Here is a 20516-nt window from a genome sequence, read left to right on the forward strand (position 1 = left end):
GGAAAAAAATGATCTGTTTTTATAGCAAATATCTTTATTATTCTAAATGAAATATTTGTGTGGGGAATTTAAATCCTAATCTATCAAACAAATCATTTTAACAGTGATGTCATTATCCAAATACAGTTTTGTGCGATATTAATTATAAAATCACATTCAGCAATAAAATTAACGTAAGCGGGTTGACAAGACGGAGAGTCTAGCTGCGTAGGCACATCCTCATAACCAATGAGGGTTGCAGCTCGAGCTTTTCGGCTGACCAGTCGATTTGATACGCTGTTTGGCAGTGTTCTGATTTATACTTATGAATATGCATTTGATTTCTACGAATGTGATTGGCCAGCTGCGAGGCTCTTTGCAAACCGTAACCCTTTGGACTCGACACAACCCTCAACTCACTACCAGTGTCAATTACGCACTGTCTGAAATAGGCAGTCCCACTTACTTCAAATGCAAAAGGGGGCCACATGCATTTTTATTTGCAGCAAATGTGTAAAGAGCCTAAATAAATAATTATTCGTATGATTTGAACCGAGGCACATGCCTTGGCTGCCTCATAGCTTGTTATGTCCTTGTATATTCTGTGTGTGATTATTTTAACTGTGAGCTAACAGTTTCATAACTTATTAACTGCGAGAGAGGTTTGTGATAAGGTTCGTGGACACACTTAAAGAAATATTCCTTTCAAAACACAAATTACAATTGCACAAATTATATTATTTTGTACTAAGATCAGAGATATATGCAGTTGATATGTATTTATTTATAAACCTCAGAACTTTAGTTGACCTTGTTTTTACTTACAGACACAGCCAGACACTGATACTCGCTAACTAGGGCGATGTCAGTTCATGTTGGTCCTTATTCTCAAATCTATCATTTTAAAGACTTTGTGTCAATGCCTGTTTTTAATGAATAAAGTCTAGTTTTGATATTAATTAAACTGTTTAAATGATGTTGCTTTCTTAAACAACAGACAAGAACGGTTTCATGAATAGCCAACTTAATTTTATTCATATAAACTGGCTTTGAAAAAAACACAATTTCAATAAGTCATTACAGCAAAGTTTTTATGTTATTATTATTATTATTATTATTATTATTATTATTATTATTATTATTATTATTATTATTATTATTATTTTATCATGTTTTCTTTATTTTGCGTTGCTTTCCTGCTGGTGTAACATACCATTACACCTCCATAAACACAACGAGTTAATCACTAACTTTGTTTAATTTATAATAAAGAATAACTTCAATGTGGCGCAGTGAACAAGGTAACGTTCATGAAGCAAAACACGTGTGCCAGCTTTAGCGCACCTGCAGCATGCCAGCCACAAGCCTTACAAAAGAATAGTACAGTACCAGGAATGCAAGCAGGATTCGGAGAGCAATGCCACATAGAGCATCACCCGCCACCAGTAAAGGAAGGACTTGCACATTCTGAATACATCTTAGGGGAAAAAATGATTTCAGCCAATATATTTTTTTTGTATTCAGCCGATGAAGGACTTGTAGTCCGAAACGTCCTGGTAATTGATTTGTAATCAATCATTCTACCTTTTTAAGTACCTGAAATATCCTTTTCTCTTTTTCTTTTTCCTATATATAAAATCCACTAGAATTAAAAATGCACCCTTAAAAAAAACCCTCTGATCTGGCAACACTGTTCTGGGGATGCGTTAGCGGGCACCCTACTCAAAACCCTACTGGTAGTAACATCTGCAAATTGTAAAGGTTTTGCATTGTAACTTTTCAAGTTATATTATAACAGATGGTATGCTTTGAACTGAAAGTTATGTGCCGTTCTAATTAACTGAAAATACAGTAGCGCTCATCCCCCAAGGGACAGGCGGGCTTATGGAGTGACGTGAAGTGACGCGATGTGGACGCCTATTCGAGATTTAAACCCCGGCGGGAGAACGCAATCATTTACTCAGATTAGGGAAGAGGAAACGGTCTGCATTCAGCGAGTGGTACACACACACAGAAAAAAACCTATAAAAATGGTGAGGACCAAGGCTGACAGCGCTCCTGCCACTTACAGAAAAGGTGAGACTGTTTTTAAAGGACGTCATACAATGATATGTATGTTTGTATACATTTTGTGTGTTTAGATCTTGAGAGGTTTGTTGAATACGGCTGTTTTACTCTAATGCGAACCAGGCCTGTTACGAGTGTGTCTTGACATTTATTTTGCAGTTACGTATGTACTCTTAATTTGAATTTTTTTATATGGAATTTATCGGGTTAGCTTTTATTTATTTATTTATTTATTTTTTTTTTTATTTTGTACAACCAGGTACCCATGCAGCTTTATGCGTGTATCTCTGTTAATTTTTATAACCAGTTTATTATCAATGTTGTTAAATTGTGTATTTGCAAAAAATACTTTAAATCCTTTTACTTTTTTATTTTTATTTTTTTTTACTTTTTGTGGTCGGGGGGGGGGGGGGGGGCGTTCAGAGTTTAGCTCCCGCCAATTTAAAAAAAAAAAAAAAACTAACGTATACAAATGTACAGCAAAAACGAATTCTAGTATGATCATTTAATTTTGATCGTTGTTAGAACGTCTTATAACTTATTAAAAAAATTGTCAAATAAAATCGACATCCTCCAAAAAAATGTCACTTAGCGCGCTTAACCATTTATTGTCCGCAAAACAGGCGCCACATTCGGAGCTATCTGATTTGGCGCCAGAAGGCAGTCTGTACATCAGAGTTAAATGCTGCTGAGTTGAACCTATTCATAATCAATCATGTCTCGATAATATAATAAACATAAATACTCATTCATCATGTTCACACTGATCTGTTCTAGCTTATGCTTGAAAACCAGATGCAGGGATGGAAATACATGTAAGACTCCCATTGCATAGCAGTTTGATCCATTCTTGATTTTACTATGAGTTTAATAACACACCTGAGCTTCTTAACTTACACACTGTGGCTAATCGGACTAATGTTAAAACCTGGAATGGATCAAACTGCTATGCACTGGGAGTTTTGCAGGTATTTCCATCCCTGCATCTGGATTGGAAGCATAGGTGAAAACAGATCAGAATTACTTCAACACAAAGCAATTGCATGCTTTTTTTGCCCTATTGAAACATGTTTGTTTTATGGATTGGTTCAGTGACTGAACTTCAGTCCTATTTAACTAATGGAAGTCTTACAATTTTAGCAAACCCTGTTGGAGATATACAGCCGTTCAGTGCCAAAAGTAAATAGCAATGAGAGTCAGCTACACAGTATTGTGAAATGCTTTCTATATGTAGCCTAACTGTAACTCTACAGCTTGTAACTTGGTCAATAATAACAATAAAGATGGTCTTGTCTGGTTGAAAATCATACCTTGACGAGTTGAATGGCCTCCGTTGTGAGACCCGTCATCTTTCTTTAGGCTAACCGTGAAATCAGTCTTGTACTTGCATTTTGAAGAATTACAGTAATGGTATTTAGATTTGTTTACATTCTTTTTATAATTAACATTTTCCCTATCTCTTCTATTTCTTTGTCAGTCCCCAGGGTAGTGACTGATTCATGTGTTTTTGTGTGTGTATGCTTCTAAATAATCATTTTGACTTCATTCTTTCAGCTGTTGCTGCAACAGCACCCAGAAAGTCCCTTGGGGCCTCCAGCTCTGCAAACACACCTGCCAGCTCGTCTGCAGGCACACCTTGTAAGTGGTCCAGTTCTTTTAGTTTTAATTTATTCTGCTTAATTGTGTAAAATTCAGTTTTGCATAGCCCCTATATGTATGCGTGCAGTGGTGGTTGAGCAATATAACCTGTGTGAGTGGATCTGGATTTTAAAAAAAAAAAAAGTATAATGTACAGTATGACTGATAACACATGCCCTTGTTTTCAGCCAAAAATAAATATGCAGGTGGCAACTCTGTGTGCCCCCGGCCAACCCCGACCTGGCAGAAGGGGATTGGTGATTTCTTTGGCGGTCCCAGCAGCCGTCCAGAGAAGGAAAAGGAGAACCTGTTCCCCTCGGACGATGAGGAGGCAGGGGGCAGCGGGGTGGGGAAGGCACCCAGGAAGTAAGTGAACCATGTGGTGTCTATAGAAACAGGTTTATGAATCGGGTACTGGCAGATAGCTACATTATCGAAGGGAATTCATAGTATGTCTTGTAAATTCTCAGGCACAGTTAATGATTTAGGTTAACCTGAAAGACAATGTAATAATTTGAGTTCCCATTTTGGACAGAAGTCTTTTAAATGTGTTTTCTATCAACAGCAAAACAAAGTGCCTGTATCCCGGGATAACTATGGGAAATAAACTGATGCATTCCCTGGTACTGGGAAGTGCTCTAAAACAATCCAGCTATGGCTAATCCTGCCAGGGCATAGGTTGGTCAAATCAACCCCTCGGTTTGACAGACATTCTAGGTTCTTTGTCATGTCCCTTTGTGTTACTGGCAATGGGACTCCCACATCACTTCCTGTATGGGAACCATAGAATGTGGCCAGTGGTCAGGCAGGGGTCTGACCATAGCTGTAACACAAAGCTAGCTTGTAGTGCTGTGGCTGGACAAAGTGTTTGGGAAGTTTTAATCGCCTAATAAGGGACTTCTGAAAATGAAGTGTTGTCAGATGATGCAAGTCTGGGGTGATGGTTTAAAATGGGTTAACTCTTTCCTCAATTCTTTTCCCAGAGCCCGGCCTTTGCCTGATGAAGACGATGGTGCAGAAACTGAGGCTTGAGCTTTGATTCCTCCAGAAAAACTTTCTTTTAAATAAAGCCATGCTGGATACTTGAAAGGGCTACGATTTTACTATGTACATCCATGTATATATATTTGTTGTGTAGTATGTTTGTCTGTTGTACAGAACATGAATAAAAGTTATAAATTCACACTTGAATGCGATGGTTAGCGTTTGATTGTTTTAACACTAAAACTCCTGTTGTAGCACAAGTGAGATGTGCTTACACTGTGGTCTGTGAGACAGTCCGCACCCATCCACGCACTCCCAGACAGTTACACTGACACACCCACCGCAGCTTTGAAACCAAGGCTTTTCAAACTCGGTTCCTGAAGGGCCGCAGCATTCCACCCGAGCTCTCAATTATTTAATTGGTTTAATTTGATTAACTGGACAAATTTAACATCTCCAGGCCTCTGTTTTCTAGGTAGTGTACCTTGACTCAAGTGTGTTTTAAATCAACTGTAAAAAGACTTTGAAAAAATATTAAATGTCCAATTGAGCAAATAATTAGATCAATGATGTTGATTGAGAGCTTAAATTGGAATAAAACCAGAAGACACTGCGACCCTCAGACTGGAGTTTGACACCCTGCTCTAAACCAGCACACTTGGCTTCTAACCTGCATTAGATACCATATTTATCAATCTGAAGATTATGACTTTCCTTTTTTCATACTAGAATTAATCAATCCGTGCTAAAATACAATTGCATGCTGTCGCTTCCATTGTATTGCCCCCAAATATGTGTTGCAGATTATTAGTTTATAGTAAGTTATAATTGAGGCTTGATGTTTTGGGGTTTTATTTTTGATCACATGATGTCTCTAACCGTATTTTGAGCCAATTCTCTTTCCTAATTAAACTTGGAAAAAGCTGTTAATTACAAAACAATGTCACTTGTTTTAACCTTCATAGATTGACTGAGCATGATTCTGTATTGCTTGACTTTTATTTCAAACAGATGTGACAATTATGTTAATTGCTCATCGCTGATCCTAATTGCATTTCTTTCTTGCAGTTTCCTAGTTTATTGTTGTGCTTTTGTTATTTTCACTTGTTTAATAGAGTTGTCCTGACAGATTTTCTTTTGTACACTGATAGCAAGTCCATTTTAAATCCTTGATTTGGAGCAAGGAAAAAAAAATCTTAAACCCAGTCTTTAATTACAGTAGTAGTTTACTCTTTAAATTAGGGTGCAGGGACAGCTTAGTGATTACTAATTAACATTTAAAGGGATGTAGAGATTTGGGGGAAAGAAAAATCAAACAGTCCAAGCCCTAATTATAATATAAAATGCATTTTTGTATAGTTTGGCAAGTGGGCAGCAAAGCAGAGGTGCTCAAAGTGAAATGATGTTTATTTTATAACAAATGAGACACTGCAATACAGTAACTTATTATAAATAACAACATTGTATTTTAACTTTAAAATGTTACAGTATGTTTTATGCACTGCATGACGTCTGTACAGAGGATAAGATTTATTGGAATTCTGAGAAATCAATGATCAACTTGTTCTTTTATAAGTGACTTATCAGACACCTAGTCTTCATGATATCTTAAGTACTGTAGTTTGTAGTATAAATATATTTTTAGTCCCATGCTGGTTTCTTGGTGAGCGAATCCACAAAGGTCTAAGTGCTTCCTATTTCAATTGCTGAGTTTTGTCCCTGGAAGATGGCAGTAGTCTAATTGTCTAATTATTCTGAGCAATGAAAGAAGTCCTTTTTTTACAATTTGCTTGAATTGTCTGTAAACTAGGCATTTAAAGTGCTTATTGATATATGACTAATAACTAAATAGTGCCACAAGAGGGATCTGAAAGAACAGCAGACAAAGGCAGCGTGTTTTGGTCTCTGGTTGCCGTTTACATCCTAGTTTTGTGCAGTATTTTATGTAAAAAGATTTTAACTAAACACTCTTTGTCAAAAGTGTCGTGTAGTATGTTTGTCTGTACCAGAAAGAGTAAACACACAAAGTAAAACTTATCAGGTGCAATATGTGGATCTAATGACTTTGAGGCTTATCCATACCATGGTACTTAACACTACTGGTGTGATTATTAAACAATTTATTCTTAATCATTGCTATTTTATGTAAAATTTAAAAAAAGTATTTGTAAAGAAAACCGAGCCTACACGATTGTTTTCAGGCTCAAATTAACTTTTTTATACCACAATTATACAACTGCACATGTTGCTACACTAACTGCTGCTTTTTAATGGGATTTCTGCATAGCACACAGTGCCACCAAGAGTCTGAATGTTGTAACTGCTGTTTATTTCTGAAAGATCTTAAAGGTATAGTAAGTGTGTGGTGCCTTTTTAGTACACGCATCATAAATAGTGGACATAGAACATATCAAACCCTCCGAGCAGTATTATATAATTCCACAAATAAGCGCATAGTTACACAATTTTCATTGAAAATGCAGTTGCTTTTTTAGATTCATACATTGGCCAGTGTGCCTGTGTCCATGTATAGAGATCACGCTGACACGGATGTAAGCATGGATGAAGAGGAGTGCAAATGCAAGGCATAGCTAATATCTGAATACATTTGCATTAAGAGACAATAGCACAGTATCATGTAGGTGGGCTCACTCTTCCACTTTACTAAAAATAGACCTTTTACTAAAAATAAGTAAACTGGTCATTTAAAGCCTATGTCTGCTACTAATTATGCAACAAAAAATATATTTTTACTTTAATGACCTTGATAAATCTGTACATATCTAGTACAGGCCTCTTTATGGAACTGGTTCATTCCTGTTACAATAATGTCAGAAGTTACGCTTCATTTTCAGTACCTGCACGGACTGGTTTTGCAGAGATGTGTGTGTGAATTGGTACAAACATGGCAAGTATCCAGCAAAGCCGAAACAAAGAGAAAAGTGGTGTGCATAAAATAGATTGAAATAATCCAATTATGACTGTACAACTGTTAATTTGACATACCCCACCAAGAAACCATCTAGAAATAATTGTAATTGCAACCACTGTACAGGACTGTAATAAATACCACAAGGCTGCCAGCGCGTTGACTCTATTTGACAAATGTGCCGAACAGCATTGCATGCAGGGAGTGTATGTCTGTAAAATCAAACTTCAGATCATCAAGGTTTTAGGCTAATTATATTTACAAATAAGCGTGGTTGTACACCACAGCAGATTGAACATTTCATTTCAATTCTACTTTTCGCATAGTTCCTTGTATGTAAGATGTTGTAATTGCAGATTATTTCAATGTGATATTTACGAAGCACACAGTGCCTACCAGTGGACGACAGGGAACATTTCTGCAATCTGAACACCATTGATATTAACTGCATACCCTCTCTGTGCCACTTAAGTACACTCTTGACTTAGATGTGAGTCAGGTTCTTCAAGTACAAGAATTCAAACATACCGCAGATCGTGAGGGGATCCACGCGCAAAGTAAGTGTGACGTTTTAAGATACCATAACTGGATTATGTCAGATCTTAATGTGCAAAGGATCACAGGAAGGAATTACAGGGTAAACTGAAGAAATATGAGATGAGATTAACAGGGAGGTGTTCAAAGCGGATTAGGAGGGGGGTGGGGGGTCTTAATGGGGAGAGAGGAGATCTTGAGAGACGTTTAGGCATCTTTAAAGAAGGTCGCGCAGTCCTGTAAGGAAGATCAGACACTAATGAGCACGGCTGAGCAAGAAAACAAAATTGTACTGAGGGGAATCCTTTAAATGATGCAAGATTTAAGGAAGCTCAACACAGAGTACATGCCAGGACATAGCAAGATACCAGAAAAAGATACTGCACCACACAGAAATATTGCTTTAGGATTACATACCAAATACAACATTGGACAGGATTTTAAAAAGCAACTTCATGTTTAGATTAGTTTTGTATGTCGTTTCCTGTTGCAGTCATCGCATCCAGGTGACTTTTTAAAACTCAGTTTAAAGCACCCATGTGGCCTCAAACATTAGTCTGATCTCATCATAGTGTACCCATTAACCTGAATTAGAGAGTGTTTGAAAGCGCTACTGAGGCCACAGGTGTGCTTTAAATTGAATTTTAAAAAGTCACCACAATGTAATGACTGAAACGGAAATGATATACAAAGAGATTCTCAACAAGAAGAATGCTTTAGTTAAGAAAGCTAATACCTCCGAAAGACAATCGATACCATTCCCAAAGGTGTACATCCCTGTTAAAATGCTTCACTCTGCTATTCTTCATGTCATAATGGAATCCCTCTTTGTGGATGTGACTCATGGTGGTAGTCCTAGTATCTTCTTGCCATTATATAATCACTAGTGCTGGAACAAACATTTGAATATTCCAACAAACACTGCTTGAAATGACAGTATTGAAAAGAGAAAACCTGTGCATGAATAACGTCAGAAATGAATAACAATTGGTTTTGTACAAAAGAGTTTCTCTCCTTTGTTTGGAAGGTCCTTTGATGACATATCACAGGTTATTTTACTCCTGAGAGATTTGTTTTACTGTAATATACACTTCTGTGTCTTTCCACCAAATATTTATACCTGTTTTTTTATTGAAATATAACTTGTGAGTGTATCAAAAATCTGAAACAAATACAAGGTTTTTCACAAATTGCAGTATTTATACATTTCAGTTAGTCCACTCTTTCCTATCTTTTTTTTTTAGATTGAACAGATTTAATTCTCTTAAATTATCCTCATAGCTCATGTCATTTAGTGTGATAATTATTTGTATTCAGTATTCTAGGCGGGCATCTAACTACAGCATTAGTCTTAGCATAACTTCCCTAGACTTTATTGCATAATTGTAGCAATGTACCCCAACATGCCACTTGCCTTTTCAATTGCCTTCCCGCAATGGCCACTACAACCCCAAAATTATTTTCAAAGTCTTTGCTCCCTAATTCCATCCCATCCATGTTGTACTTATCTTTGCCCAATATGCAATAATGCCCAGTTTCAGAGAACCCTTGCATGGGCTGTTTCCTTTGGATTGACTAGTAAATGTGTTGTACTTGACTAACTGGACTTGTAGTCTATTGTTTGAGTCTGTAACTTGGTCAACAATTTCAATGGTCTTTTTCAAGCCAGACCTCCCATATACATGCACTCACCCTTCCACACTCTCTGGAAATCTGGTAGTACACAATAGCATTTTACTCTGAGCAGCTTGTATCCCGTCATCAACTAGGGCAGTAGTGTGGAGTAGTGGTTAGGACTCTGGACTCTTGACCGGAGGGTCGTGGGTTTAATCCCAGATGGGGGACACAGCTGCTGTACCCTCGAGCAAGGTACTTTACCTAGATTGCTCCAGTAAAAACCAAACTGTATAAATGGGTAATTGTATGTAAAAATAATGTAATTGTATGTAAAAATAATGTGATATCTTCTAACAATTGTAAGTTGCCCTGGATAAGGGCGTCTGCTAAGAAATAAATAATTATATTAATAATAATAATAATAATAATAATAATAATAATAATAATAATAATCAAAACCACTCCATTTCGGGACATTTTTAACTCATTTTAACAGCTGTGGTGTTCCGGACAAAATGTAACCTGTGTTCTAAATGAGTTTCTGTGACAACTTAGGGATGAAAAAAACACATGGGTTCACTTTTGTAGAGCTGTTTCTGTGAACCAGAAATCAGTCCATTTGGTTTAGCTGTGGGGTCACAAGCTTCGGCCACCCTTTACACCTGCTGGCCTCTATGTCACTGTCTCCTCTTACTTGTTTATGATTCTTAATTTCTCAAATACTGTTTATTTATTTTTTCTTTTTTAAATCTGTAGTAGGGTGCTTTGACTATGAGCCCGGGAGCTGCTCTTCAGTTTTAGTTGCCTGTCATAGGCATATCTAATGTAGGCTAAACTGCATTATATTAGCACCGTCTAGAGCACTGCACTGCTCTGCCAGTAAAATAAAAGGAAGTTTGAGCCAAAGTAACAGTTCACTAGATGGCACTAGTGCTGGCTTTTACTTTATTTTCTTAGCAGACGCCCTTATCCAGGGCGACTTACAATTGTTACAAGATATCACATTATTTTTACATACCACATTATTTTTTTTACATACAATTACCCATTTTTTCAGTTGGGTTTTTACTGGAGCAATCTAGGTAAAGTCCCTTGCTCAAGGTTACAGCAGCAGTGTCCCCCAGCTGGGATTGAACCCACGACCCTCCGGTCAAGAGTCCAGAGCCCTAACCACTACTCCACACTGCTGCCCCTTCTACAAAGGCACTTTGTCTGTTGTGGCCTAAGTTACATGTATCTACAGCAGGCAACTAAAATAGCCCTGGTCTAACAAATAAGTGGTAACACTTTACAGTAAAACCTTAATTATCCGAACAGCCCCTTGGTAACCCGTCTTGCTGTGCGCTGTGCTACTCTGCCGTTGAACCCAGGGCTCCAGAGGTGAAACCAGTGCTGGCCGTGTCTTGAACTCCTAGGGGGGTATTCGGGTTTGTGGAGCGCCTGGCCTGTGGAAAGTTCATTAAAAGTGGATGAGGGTTTGTTTTATGTGTGTCAGGGATTCCCGTTAGGTTAGGGTGTCTGCTGCTGGTAATGTACTGCGCTTCCAGCTCCACTCACTCACCTGTGTTAATCACAGTAATACGATCCTGGTTTCTTTACTGTGGTTAAAGCTGTGGCTACTGTTCAAACTGGGACAGAGGTATAGCACAGCTGTACAGTAGGATCAAATAGCATGGCATTTTATATTTGGAAATGGTTATGACAAGCCATAAACTCGATTTTTTTTACAGTACCAGGAAACATATCTGGATGTATCTACATCAACATAACCACGAATAAGTGTTACCAGATTTCCAGAGTGAAAAACCAGAACATTGTTGTCTTCAATGTAACTCTGAAACAGTAAAATAAGTATATCACTTTATTTTATTTCTGTATAATAAATGACTGTGCTGCCAACTTGCAGAGCACACTGCTACAGTTTATTTATTTATTTATTTATTAATATTTAACACTTACTGTTTCTGACTGGGACATGAAATGTAAGCTAAAAACCGTTTTTCGCGGGACGTGTTGTTACCTTAACACGGATAAGTGTTTTAATGCAATGCACGGTTATTCTGCAGTGCTATAAAACTAATAATATATTATTATATAAAATAATTCAGTAACTTCTGGTAAAAATAATGACCTAATTATCTGGAATTATTATTATTATTATTATTATTATTATTATTAATAATAATAATAATAATAATAATAATAATAATAATAATAATAATAATAATACATTTCTCATGAATCACCTTGACAACATGAAGCACGCCCAAGTGAACGACCCGGAAGTGTTCCCAGGCGGGTGGTGCTGGATCAGCACTTCCGGGACTGCAGGAACCTTTCAGAGCTCCGAAGAGACAGCGAGAAAAAAGGGGTAAAAAGCTGTTGGATAAAATATAAAGCTTTAACACGTCCAGACTTGTCGATAACACCACCTGGACTGGGATCGCTATCAGAACCGACGGCATCGAACAGAACCAACACAGAGTAAAAGGTGAGTTTGGCTTTTGTTCCTTTTCATGTTTTTTCCTTTGATTAGAAAGACTATTATTTAGGGTTGAATAAGTCACCAGGAAATATATTTAAATATTATTATCGGTGCTGTGAGAGACGAGGATATGGGACCATGCCCTTTGTGAACATTTACTGCAGATAATTAGGATCAAAACAATGAAGTCATCGAAGCTGCATACATGTTCTCCTTTTGTTTAAAATAAACGTTTACGGGAAATATCAGTACGTTTGGATATACTATACATGAAAAAGATTCTTATAGAAAGCGATGATTATCGATGTGTGTTTGTGCCTTGTTTAATTTTTTTTCGTGTAGCTACTTTTGTTGGAACAACGAAACGCGTATTTCACAATGATCTGAAGTAGCACTTTGGTTGCAGCTTCTGTATTTGGAGTTTTATTTAAAACACACTATCTTGTGGGTAGCTGGGGTTGTTGAAACGTTATTTATGTATTTAGATTTTCCGAAAAAAGGGGGTTGGAAGGGGTGGTAGTGTTGGGTTCAGTATTTCTTGTAAGATACCAAAAGTAAGTGTGTGTGTGTATATATATATATATATATATATATATATATATATATATATATATATATATATATATATATATATATATAAATATATTATAGTAAAGCAGCCGGTTTTTGTTTCCTTATTGCTCTGCGCTTTCCGTGAGTGCGCAGAGAGAACTAAATTAAGGGTGGGTTAATTATAGTGATTTTTCTACTTCTAGTCTGTCCTTGCTAGGATTGTACATCGATTGTAAAATACAAAACTACGGTTAAAGGGTAGATTAAAGGTTTATATATATATATATATATATATATATATATATATATGCTTGTGGATATAGTATGTATTATGAAATATTGTAAATATGAAAATATCAAATTATCTAGCTGAAAAAAGCGAAACTCCAAGCATTAATATAGCCTAGTTTTTAAATGTGTTTAATTTCTAGTAATGGCTTAGGCACACGCGTTTAATGTTCAATGACTAAAAACTAAATTTGTTACTACTTTGACTCTTTCAGTTATGCCTTTATTAATGGTGCACCGTCTCGCCATTGGCTCCATGGTTACATTGAGGGTGGACCGCTGGTGCAGTTTGTGTATTGTGAATGTTTGCGTGACGTACCTACCTACCGATACATTGTCATTCCTCCGGGTTATCTTTAGACATTTCTTTACACTTTGCCGCTGTTCCCTGTACACACAGTTTTACATGTTCCAGTAGTTGCCTTGCAGACGCGTGTAGAAATGGTTAAAGAACAAAAGGCAATTTGGGTAAACCGCTGCCCCACCTCTTAATTATTGTGAGCTTAAAGTCATTACTGTATATCTTTACACAAGGGGAGAGTACAGCTGGAACTGTAGTCATACTGTAAATAAACAAGGTCTTTTTGATAAACTACTGGAATATGCTAAACATTGCAGTCATGTATTAAATCAACCACAAGAATTGTATTGGTGTGAGATGCACGAGGAACACTTCAGGTTTAAAGATGATAGGTTATTCAATAACAACGCTAGACAAAATTTTGTCAGACATATACAGTATTGCAACATGAATTCAGTTAAATCCAGCCTAAGGATCGTAAGCAGGTTGCCCTTGTATCCTGTTCATAAATATGTTTGAGATTATCTAAATTGTTTCCCTAAAACTTGTAGAGAGAGTGGTTGACTTACATTTTCAGCTTTGTAAACTGCATTGACAATACCTCTGCAAGATAGCAATAAATTATTACCAGTCTTGCTTGCTTTAGTGTTTCACAATGACATACAGTACTCTGTTAAGTGCAGCTTGTTGGACAAAGAAGCGTTCTCCCAAAGACTAATTGCTCGTGCAGGACAAAATACATTGCAGTGTTCATAGACTTTGTAGGTCCTTTAATGGGCAGCCACCATGATATTGCTGATTTAAAGCAATATTGTATTTTTAAAAAATATGCAAGAACTGTAGAATCTTTACTCTTGAGATCACTACGAAGCCTCAGTCATATTTGTTATCTTTTATACACCTGCTAACCAAGCCTCATCTTTTGAAGTCAGTCAGATTTGATGGTGTGACTGAAACGGATTGATTTTATTCCATGCATACGTCAGAGAAATTAGATTATAGGTGTTAACAGAGTAAAACTGGAAATCAAACTATGTGTAAGTGCTAACAATGCTGTAATGTATGTAACTGTGTCTCCTAACCCCCTCCTCTCTCCTGCTTTTTAAGTGACAGATCTGCTCAGCTGTTGCTTTCCTGCCATTGTTGCCTGGCTGTCTTCCAGCCTATCCAATTGTGATGAAACTTGGGAAGGACATAAGGAAGTGCCTGCCCTCAGTAGGCCATGCATCACACACACTTGCTGTACATACTGTCCTGGTGATCTACTCTTTAATCATTCTGACATGGCACGGGATGTATGCTGGTTGTGTAGTCCCCAGCTTGGCAGTAAATAAGAGTTTGGTTGAACAGATTAATGGTACTTGATTATTAAATATTTAATATCCAAGTATGTCCAGATGAAGGTATGACTTTTCATACACTGGCCACAAGTACACCAGCTACTGTATCATTATCCTTTACTTCTGGTTGTAGTCTTGCAAGAGGAAGTCTGCCTTAGAATTCCTCTTGAACACTGGCTTCCAAGTCTCCTGTGCATTGGCCAGCTTCCTCTCTAAACACACAGCTTGCTGCAGAAGAGTTATATCAAGTCTCCTTCATGCTTGTCTGCTGGATTGCTGGTCAAGTTGCTATCTTGCGAAACAGGCCTAGGCCAGTTTTGTTAACTTTTGCTTGGGATTAGGAACACGGGAGAGGTTTGGCTGCCATGCCCTAAGCCAACAGACCAGCTCTATTGCTGTGTGTCTTAATGCAGGTAGTTTTTTTACTATTCAGCATGGGCTGTGTTTGACTATTGCTACCAGGCATTCGGCTCGACAGATCTACCAGCACCCTGTCCTGTGATGTGGAAATAGCTTTTTTAAGATGTGTTATTGAGATGAACCAATCTGAACAACATTGTGTAACTCCTGAATAGAAGAGGAACACTTGTCTAGTGACCACTCAGAATCCTGGTATATAGTCTACTCCCCTTCCCAAGTCACCTAGACCTAATAGGGTTAACTCTCATGCACTAGGCATGCTGGGACACATTTTCACACTTTCTGTACATTAACACATTTATTTTTAGAGTTCTGGAATACTTGTGTAACTGACTTGTCGTTTGTTTGAATTTTTATGTACACTACAGCAAGCTTGAGTAAACTAATATAGAAATAAACCAATTAAGTCCTAGCCCACCTTTTAAAATAAAAGACATGAATAAGTATGTGTTGTCAACAAGCAGCCATACATGATTCCTCAAGGAATTGCCAGTGCTGCTTATAAACTGTGGGCTGCTGCAGAGTTTGAAACAAAACAGCCTGAAATATTTGTGTATGGGGTGAAAATTATGAGCGGTTACAACAAGCCAACATTTTTTATTATAGCCTGGTGTTTGAATGACCCGGGAGTCGGTGCTCTATTATGCATTTATTTATTTATTGCATTTATGTAGCGCTTTTTATACAAAAGTATCACAGAGCACTATACAGTACATAGCAGAAAAAAAGAACAAACCACAATACATTTGTATAGCATGTCACACATACAACTGCCACAATCAGACCATTTAAATAACATTTACAGTATATACAATACAAAAGCAGCAATTTTAAAGTTACATTAAAACCCACTAAGATAAGAAAGCCATTTTATAAAAGTGAGTTTTTAGTCTTGTCTTGAGAACTGTAACAGCTTCCCAGACAAACGAAGGCAGAGCATTCCATAATTTAGGAGCGCTACAAGAAAAAGCCCTACCTCCCGTGTTGCTTTTGTTGACCCTAGGAATAACCAGCAGCCCAGCATCCTATGATCTCAGAGTGCGGTTTGGAAGATACAGGGTCAGTAACTCCTGCAAATAACTAGGTGCTAATCCATTCAGGGCCTTGTAAGTTAACAGCAAAATCTTAAAATCAATTCTGTACTGCACAGGGAGCCAGTGTGAAGAGGCCAAAACGGGGGTAATATGTTCACTTTTCCTGGTTTTAGTCAGAATTCTAGCAGCGGTATTCTGAACAAGCTGCAAGCAGGATACAACACATTTTAGGATACCAGAAAAAAGTGCATTACAATAATCAATTCTATATGAAACAAAGGCATGCGTTAGTTTCTCGGCATCAGATATAGAAATAATTGGTCAAAATTTGGTAAAAAGATACTTTAGTAACTTCCCTAATATGAGTCTCAAATGATAGATCAGGATCAAAGATGACCCCCATACTCTTAATTTCTAGTTTAAGTTTTGATGAGAGACTGCAAGGGTCGAGCTCATGTAATCCCAGATTTCCTTTTAGTTGGTTCTGTGATCCTACTAGCATAACCTCTGTTTTTATCTGAATTCAACATTTGAAAATTCAGTGACTTACAATACTTGAGGTCTGTAAGGCAAGTAGATAATAACACCAAGGCAGAAGAAATCAGCATAGCAATGGAAGTTCACTCTGTATCTGCGGATAATGTCACCTAACGGTAGCATATATAATGAAAACAACAAGGGACCTAGAATGGAGCCCTGTGGAACACCACAGACAACTTCAGATACTGCCGATTTTTACCTCCCCAATAGAGACAAACTGAAACCTATCAGAAAGATAAGGTTTGAACCAGGATAGGACAAGGCCAGACAGTCCCACTGTGCTTTCAAGACGATTCAGTAGGATGGAATGGTCTACAGTATCAAAGGCAGCACTTGGATCTAGAAGAAGTAAAACTGATGGAAAGCCCGAGTCAGAGCTTATCAGCAGATCATTCACAACTCTGACAAGGGCCGCCTCAGTGCTATGTGCAGCACGAAAACCAGACTGAAACTTCTCCAATATACCATTAAGAGCTAGAAATTTTTGTAATTGAATTGCAACAGCTCTCTCTAGAACCTTATCTAAGAATGGCAGGTTGGAGATTGGCCTAGAGTTATTGAGTACTTTAGGGTCCAGATTGTGTTTCTTAAGCATAGGCTTTACCACAGCTGCCTTAAGTGCTGAGGAATAGGGTCAAGAGAGCATGTAGTAGCTCTCATATGTTGAACTAGCTCTGTCAGTTCCTGTAAGATAGTCAAAGAAAAAGCCCCCATAGTAGCCTTAATAGGTGTATTTGGTAAAATGGTGCTGGAGTCCTCCTTAATAGAAGGTGTCTGTGGAATCTCATTTCTAAGATTTTAGTATTTTATTTTTAAAGAAATGTAAGAAGTCATTGCAGCTGTGAGAGGCTCCAATGTCAAGGTTAGGATTATCTAGGGTAGCAAAAAGAAATCTAGCATTATTTTTATTTGTTTTAATTAAACTAGAATAATATGATGATCTAGCCAACACCAGAGCCTTCCTATATTTAACCAGATGGCCCTTCCATGCGATGTAATGAACATGCAATTTAGATAACCGCCATCTCCGTTCTAGTTTACAACCCTCATATTTCATCTTACCACGGTGAGCTTTTATTAAAATACACTGTCCGCGTTTTGATTGGCGCTACAGTATCTAAGATACCAGTGAAGGTGGTGGTGTAGGTATTAACCAGCTCATCTACTGATTCCACATTTTCTTTGGTCCTTTCCATTAAGTTGGTTTATAATCTGAAGTCTGGAAAAACATGCTTTAGCTTTTAATTTAAGTATATTTAATCTGTGAAAACTTTAGCACATTAAAGTTGGTATTGACTTTATTACTGGTCCCTTTCTGGTCTCTGCTTTATTTATCACTATCTGAAGATTGTTTAAGTTCTGCCCTGGTATCACTTCCTGTGCTGAAGATCAGCTGCTGTTCACTGTGTTCTCCGCTTCCCTCCCTCTTCATTTTTGTGATTCATGCTTAATGCCTTGTGTGTGAGGTTCCTCTATCACGCTTTATCTCTTATCATTTTGGGCATCTAGAGCAATTCTCTTGACAACTGCAAGAGATTTAACAGTAAAGGAAGACCCCAGAGCTTATGTTCTAGTAATAAATAGCAGTTTGTTTTAATGCAGTTTGTTGTTCCCACGTCACTGAAAACTAACCAGATGTAATTATCAGCATCTCAATGAACACAAATAAGCCCATATTCTTCCCTACTCATGTTCTTCCCTACTCGTATTAAAAAAAAAAAATCTTCTTAATGTTGACAGCGATGAGCCGATCGCTTCTCATAATAGAAGTACCTTGCAGAGCTTGTAACCGGATTAGGATGCAAGCAGAAGACGTGTTTCATGTTGTCTGAGTGACTTTGGGCATGATGATTAACAAGCATCTGCTGCAACCAGCAAATTAACTACAGAACAAGATTCGCCTCCAGTAGGAAGCGGAATCTTTTAGTTACACTGGATGTTTAGTTTAACTGGTTATTCCTTATGTCTGATTTGCTTTAAGTGATGTTTCAATTGCTTCCTGACTTGAAGAAAGCTGCACTGCATTCCTTATAAAAACAGGTGCCCCCCCTCCTGCAGTGAATACAGTTCACCTGAGAGCTGGGGTTAATATTAATTTAAGACAGAAACAATCTGCTGTCACTTTTACCTGAGAAGAACCTGTATCTCGCATAAAAGACAAGACAATAAGGGGTTGGATTGATGAACGTAGCCACAGCTGGCTTTTTGTCTAGTGCCTTGAGCATTGTGAATTTTCATATTGCTTATAGTTTACCCTGATATTGACGTGATGCAGCCAGCTGAAATGTCTTTGTCAGATAGAAATTGTTATAGTAAAATGAGCTATAGTCTTTAATTATTTTTACTGTTTTAAACAAAAATGAAATGGTATAGGGTGCTGTTTGAGATGCAAGCTGATTTTCACCCACTCAAGGTGAGAGAGGCTATTAACCCACTCGTGGCAAAGTGGATTGTATATCCGCTTGTATTGCACATCGCGCTGTACAATATTCTAAATATCTCATGCTAGGAATACATATCCCTGATGACAGGAAATAGTGGAGACTACAGATTATCCACAATCTTGGTGTACAAGGTCACTCTGTCTTTACATGCATATATGCTGCAGAGTACATTTTTACTTATGTAAAGGACCGCTTTAGTTATTGCTATTGGATATTCTTTAGCACAAGCTATTGAGTTTCAGAATCTGTTTGTATTTCACTCCTTTTTTTCAAAAACAGCACTATAGATAATGATGCCCATGGACTTTCAAACTTTCTGTTTCTCCTTCAAGCATGTATACCTTGTAAAGTAATTCAGAAATGATTACCTGATATTGATTCTGCCATGCATGCAATATAATCTTGTTTGTTTCATGCAAAAGTATTTCTAAATTTATTTTTCATCTAATCAGCGACTTGGATTAACAAAGCACAGAGCTAACTGATAGTGTTAGGGTGCAGCATTCAAAGTGTCCCCTTCGCCAACGTCCTTGTTACAAATGAATCCAGGACTGTGGTGTACAGGGTAAGTAATACAGTCAGAGAAATGCTTGTTTGAATTTAAAGAGGCAGTGGACTGGGTTGTGGGATCGGAGGACACCCACCGACCTTCAGTTCTCTTGAACTGTTGTAGGGTTTGCTGCAGTGAGGAAACATAGTTAGATGTTCTAAATTGGGCATACTGAATTTAATGAACAAGCATACCAAACAAACAGACAAAAACAACCCACTGTGCTGGGCAGGTTGACCTATAGTGAACAAAACATTTAAACTAGGAATAGAATTGCTTAACAATATAATGTTCTTTGAGAAAAAAAAAAATCTGTCTGGAAGTAATTCTTAAACAAGGGAAGGCAAACAAACACAGCTGACTCCTTTTTTTTCATGAATATTAAACTGTGCTACATGCATAAAATGAATGCACAACAATGTTCTTCACATACAGTAAGGGGCTATCAATTAACAGCCTACACTTTTGTGAGAGAATGCAGCAACACCTTCTTTCATGCAAAGGTGTTGCACAACACCTACTTCTACCAATAATAATTTCACTGTGTGTGCCGACGCCACTTGAACTGTGCTGTATAATTCACTGTATGGCTCCAGTCAGTATTGACAAGTGAAATTGAAAGCTTGTGTTCAGATGTAAGCCTATTTATTCTTGTTTCACGGTTGTACAAATACAAAAAATAAATGCTGTGTTGCCTACTGTGTTTTCAAAAAAGCATACAGATTAAGGAAATTATATTTGTAACCATTCAGGAAAATGGTGCATTCCTGCCCCTAGAATATTGTATAACAAATTGATCTTCAGGTCTGTTGTT

At 37.5% G+C, this 20516-nt stretch overlaps 2 protein-coding genes across 10 annotated transcripts in view; both read left to right on the top strand.

Annotated features, from left to right (window-relative positions):
- Positions 1-1915: 1915 nt before the first annotated feature.
- Positions 1916-4875, top strand: LOC131699107 (PCNA-associated factor-like). Its single transcript, XM_058994949.1, has 4 exons — positions 1916-2055; positions 3601-3684; positions 3873-4050; positions 4668-4875. Exons 1-4 carry the CDS (start codon positions 2010-2012, stop codon positions 4714-4716), a joined length of 357 nt encoding a protein of 118 aa, XP_058850932.1. The 5' UTR covers positions 1916-2009; the 3' UTR covers positions 4717-4875.
- Positions 4876-12023: 7148 nt separating this feature from the next.
- The window catches only part of LOC117427731 (casein kinase I), a 72983-nt gene continuing 64490 nt past the window's right edge, over positions 12024-20516 (top strand). For 5 of the 9 annotated variants that reach the window (XM_058994952.1, XM_058994954.1, XM_058994958.1 and 2 more), the window contains exon 1: positions 12025-12239. The gene's annotated coding sequence lies outside the window, so the exon portion shown is untranslated. Of the gene's footprint in view, positions 12240-20516 lie in introns of all 9 variants that reach the window. The other 4 variants (XM_058994950.1, XM_058994951.1, XM_058994956.1 and 1 more) reach the window with 2 other exon arrangements.

Source organism: Acipenser ruthenus, chromosome 21, assembly GCF_902713425.1.
Source record: "Acipenser ruthenus chromosome 21, fAciRut3.2 maternal haplotype, whole genome shotgun sequence".
NCBI lineage: Eukaryota > Metazoa > Chordata > Actinopteri > Acipenseriformes > Acipenseridae > Acipenser > Acipenser ruthenus.